The sequence below is a fragment of the Chaetura pelagica genome, unplaced genomic scaffold, assembly GCF_000747805.2.
Source record: "Chaetura pelagica isolate M959 unplaced genomic scaffold, ChaPel_1.0 scaffold69, whole genome shotgun sequence".
NCBI lineage: Eukaryota > Metazoa > Chordata > Aves > Apodiformes > Apodidae > Chaetura > Chaetura pelagica.
The window spans coordinates 11,172,547-11,176,601 of NW_009970724.1; the positions used below are offsets into that span (position 1 = coordinate 11,172,547).

Sequence of the window (4,055 nt, forward strand, 5' to 3'; positions counted from 1 at the left end):
GGGGTGGGGAGCGCCAGCTGCAGAAAGAGTAAAACCACGGAGTCCCCGGCCTGGCCGCTGGAGTTGCTCCGCAGGCACGCAAGATGCGCAGGGCCGATGTGGGCTTCGCGCCGCGCTTGAGCGAGGTAAGGGTCGGGTGCCGCGCACCGCACCCCGCGCACCGCACCCCGCGCACCGCACCGCGGAGCCGCCCCCGCGCAGCCTGGGGCCGCCGCGAAGTTCCAGCCGCGCGGCTCTTGTCTCGGCCCCCGGAGTCCTCTAAACAAAAGAGGCGAGCGGGCTGTCCGGGACCCGCCGTGCCCGGCTGAGTGCTGCTTTGGCGGAGACGGTGCGGGACAGGGGCGGTGCGGGAGCGGTGCGAGGTGCGGGACAGGAGCGGTGCGGGTTTGAGCCCGGGAGCAGAGCTGAGAGCCGTGGCCACTGGCCTCGCACCTCCTGCTTTGCCCTGCTTAGACTGTAGTTCAACAATTGTGCCTCTTCTTTCCTTGAGTGATTTCACGTCTTCAATTCTCTTTAAATGTTCACTAGAAAATGTGTGTATGTAAAGGGAGTTTCCATTCTATCTGTATTCCTTAATCATGCCCGTTTCAAAAGCTTGCAATGCTAATTATTCAAATGCAAGGTACTTTTTTGCCATTCTTTGTTTCAGACTCACGGGATGGGCTTGCTAACTAGCTCATTTACATATTTTTTTTCCTGGATTTTCTAAACTTTTTACTGCTCCGGGTTTTGTAAGGCATGCTCTTGCTTTTATTTAGCAAGGGCACCCCTTTCCTGTTTACAGCTTTAAGATGATCTCTTGCTCATATATACATCAGTGAATTGACCACTGTTCGAGATGGCATCAGTGAATTGCATAACTCACCCCTTCCAAAGCATACTCAGACTGTTTGTGGAGAAGAATATAAGTTTGATGTCTTCATAGTTAAATCAAACCAAGCCCTTTCCCTTTTTAAATCTCTGCTGTTGTATCATGAGGTGTGTTTCCTACTGGAGAAAAAAACACACTAGAACTTACTGCTGGGGAGCTTTGAGATCTTTCATGCTGGAAGAAGTCCAGTAATGCAGCCCTTGCCAACTACAATTTACCTGTTCAGCTTTGCATGACAGAACTTCTTTTTTTAGTTTTATTAGCTGTACCAATTTAATTGACCTAACCATCTTTTAGGTGCTTTATCAGCCAAATGAAACTGATTCCTATGTGATTATTTCTGCGACTGTCATGTACAATTAAACTAGCAGACAATCTTACACTTATCGTTTGTTACATTGTTTGCCTTCCTTCTTTTAACGCTGGGCTTTGTGCCTCTTGCTCTCAGGGCTGCGGTTTCTGAGGCGGCGCAGCGGTGCCGGGAGGCTGCGTGGCCAAGGAGCTGCGGAGCTGCCGCTTGGTTTGGGCTCCGTGTCCCTGTCCGGCGGCCGCTGGGGAAGGGGCGCCCAGCCAGGCACCATGAGCTCCAGCACCACTGCCCCGCTGAAGGTCGTCAGCAACCTTGCCAACACTGATGTCAACTATGTCATCAAAGAGCATTATAATTACACGGGAAAGCTAAATGAGAATGCGGACAGTGGAATAAAAGTGACGTCGGTGGTTTTTATCATCATTTGCTGCTTTATAATCTTAGAGAACATTTTTGTCTTGCTCACCATCTGGAAAACCAAGAAGTTTCACAGACCAATGTACTATTTCATTGGGAACTTGGCTCTTTCAGACTTGCTGGCTGGTGTGGCTTACACTGCCAACCTCCTGCTATCTGGACACAAAACCTATAGCCTCGCCCCCTCCCAGTGGTTTGTAAGAGAAGGCAGCATGTTTGTTGCCTTGTCAGCTTCTGTGTTCAGTTTGTTGGCCATTGCCATTGAGAGATACATCACTATGTTGAAGATGAAACTCCACAATGGCAGCAACAGCTTCCGCTCCTTCTTGCTGATCAGTGCTTGCTGGGTTATCTCTGTGATACTTGGGGGACTCCCAATCATGGGTTGGAACTGCATCGGCCTATTGACCAGCTGCTCCACTGTGCTGCCTCTCTACCACAAGCACTATATTCTCTTTTGCACCACTGTTTTCACAGGCCTTTTGCTATCTATTGTTGTCCTGTATTGCAGGATCTATTCCATGGTAAGGACTAGGAGTCGCAGGCTGACATTTCGGAAGAACGTTACCAAAGCTACTAGGAGCTCAGAAAAGTCTCTAGCCTTGCTCAAGACAGTGATCATAGTCCTGAGTGCCTTCATCGCCTGCTGGGCTCCCTTGTTCATCCTGCTTTTACTGGATGTGGGGTGTAGAGTGAAGACCTGCCCAATCCTCTATAAAGCAGAGTATTTCTTAGTACTGGCAGTGCTCAATTCAGCCACAAACCCTATCATCTACACCTTGACAAACAAAGAGATGCGGAGGGCTTTCATCAAGATTCTGTGCTGCTGCAAGTGTCCCCCGGCAGATTCTGGGACCAAATTCAAGAGGCCAATCATTGGAGGGATGGAGTTCAGCCGGAGTAAATCTGACAACTCCTCCCACCCACAGAAGGAGGAAGGCGACCATCCTGAAACCATCATGTCTTCAGGCAATGTTACCTCATCTTCTTAGGAGTAACCCTGGGGGTGTATTTCAGAGCCTTCCTCTGAAACTGGGGAGCTGAGGTGCCTCCTGCTCACAGCGGCAGTGTTGGGCTAAGTGAGCAAGTAGCATTAGTTCTAATGAGGCAAACGGTGCACTTGCGAGGCTGGAGTTCAAGAAATGGGACAGACTGTTCTGGCTTGAAAATCTTTTTCCCTGGAGCATGTTTTGTCTTTGCACTGAGGCAGCTCAGGATTGTCAGGCTCATTCATATCCTGAAATCTCCTTAGTAACTCTGAAAGACTGATGCCTTGGTGAAATGATGCCTGGTGTGTGTGAGAGAAAGAGACGGGGGGAGGAGGGAGAGGGAGAATGAATCTTTTTAAATTTTTTTTCCCCTGTGAGAAGAATGTGAAGTTATTTCTTCTTGCAGCAAACCACTGACACAAAGATCTATCTGTACTGAGTTTAGTGGTGGCTCTGGTATAGTTGGTCAGAAGTGTTTGTTTAGCACATATCACACAAATATAACTTAGACCAAGTACAACCGTAATTTGGTATCGCTTTCTGGAGTTTTTAGTTAAGTCAGGTTTTATTTGCAGAGTCCAAAGCTGTTGGGGTTTTATTTACAAAGATCATAGCTGTGAATTTTTGCTGTTGGTCCATACTACATTTGAAGACCACGAGCCAGACTCTGCCGTTACTTTCACCTGTAGGATTCCATTGACTGCTTCAGATTTTTTGGAATAGCTCAGAGCGGCATTTTGCCCCCTATGTTGATTGCCTTGTTATTCTATAGTATTAAATAACTGTATTATCATGGCAGATGCAAAGTAGAACTAAAGGTCATTTATCTTTAAAATGACTGAAGGTAAAACTAATAGTATAAGATACTATTGACAACAGGATTTTTGCTTAAGAAGAGTTAAAAACTGAAGGGGCATTTCAGTGCCAGGTTCATAGTCTTTGTAAATGTAAAGATCAGCTGGAAAATCTGAAAAGAGTACCTTGATTTTCAGAAGAATCTAAGGAAAGTTGAGGTGAAATTACTATAGATAAATGCACTTCCATAACAAGATGCAATACATTTTGGCACATGTAATTAATGTTTATAATTTCAGTGAAGATGTCTGTATTTTATCAGTTCCTGAAAGAAGTACCTGCTATTAAATTGAATGTATTTGTTTCACAGCATCATTTTTACTTCTCTATTTTTCTAACTTGTGTTAATGGGGTTGAATGTGTCTGATGTAAATAAGTTAATAACATGCAGGAGTCTTCATATGCCTAGAGTATTACTATAACAAAAAAAGGTATATTTGGGATAGCTGAGAGCATTTGACTGATGTACAGTTATTGGCAATTCCTAGAAGTGGTATTTTGTAAAAAAAAAAAATTGCCTTTGTAGTAAAATTTCCAGTGCAATTAAACTGTTGGGATTTTTTCTGGTTTAAAAAATAGTATTTAAAATGTTTCTGACTTTTATTGTTCAATT

At 45.2% G+C, this 4,055-nt stretch overlaps 1 protein-coding gene across 1 annotated transcript; it reads left to right on the forward strand.

The window, feature by feature from the left end:
• The first annotated feature begins 1,450 nt into the window (after positions 1–1,450).
• S1PR1 (sphingosine-1-phosphate receptor 1) lies at positions 1,451–2,877 on the forward strand. Its single transcript, XM_010006663.1, has one exon. The coding sequence runs from the start codon at positions 1,451–1,453 to the stop codon at positions 2,588–2,590; it is 1,140 nt and encodes a 379-aa protein (XP_010004965.1). The 3' UTR covers positions 2,591–2,877.
• Positions 2,878–4,055: the final 1,178 nt, after the last annotated feature.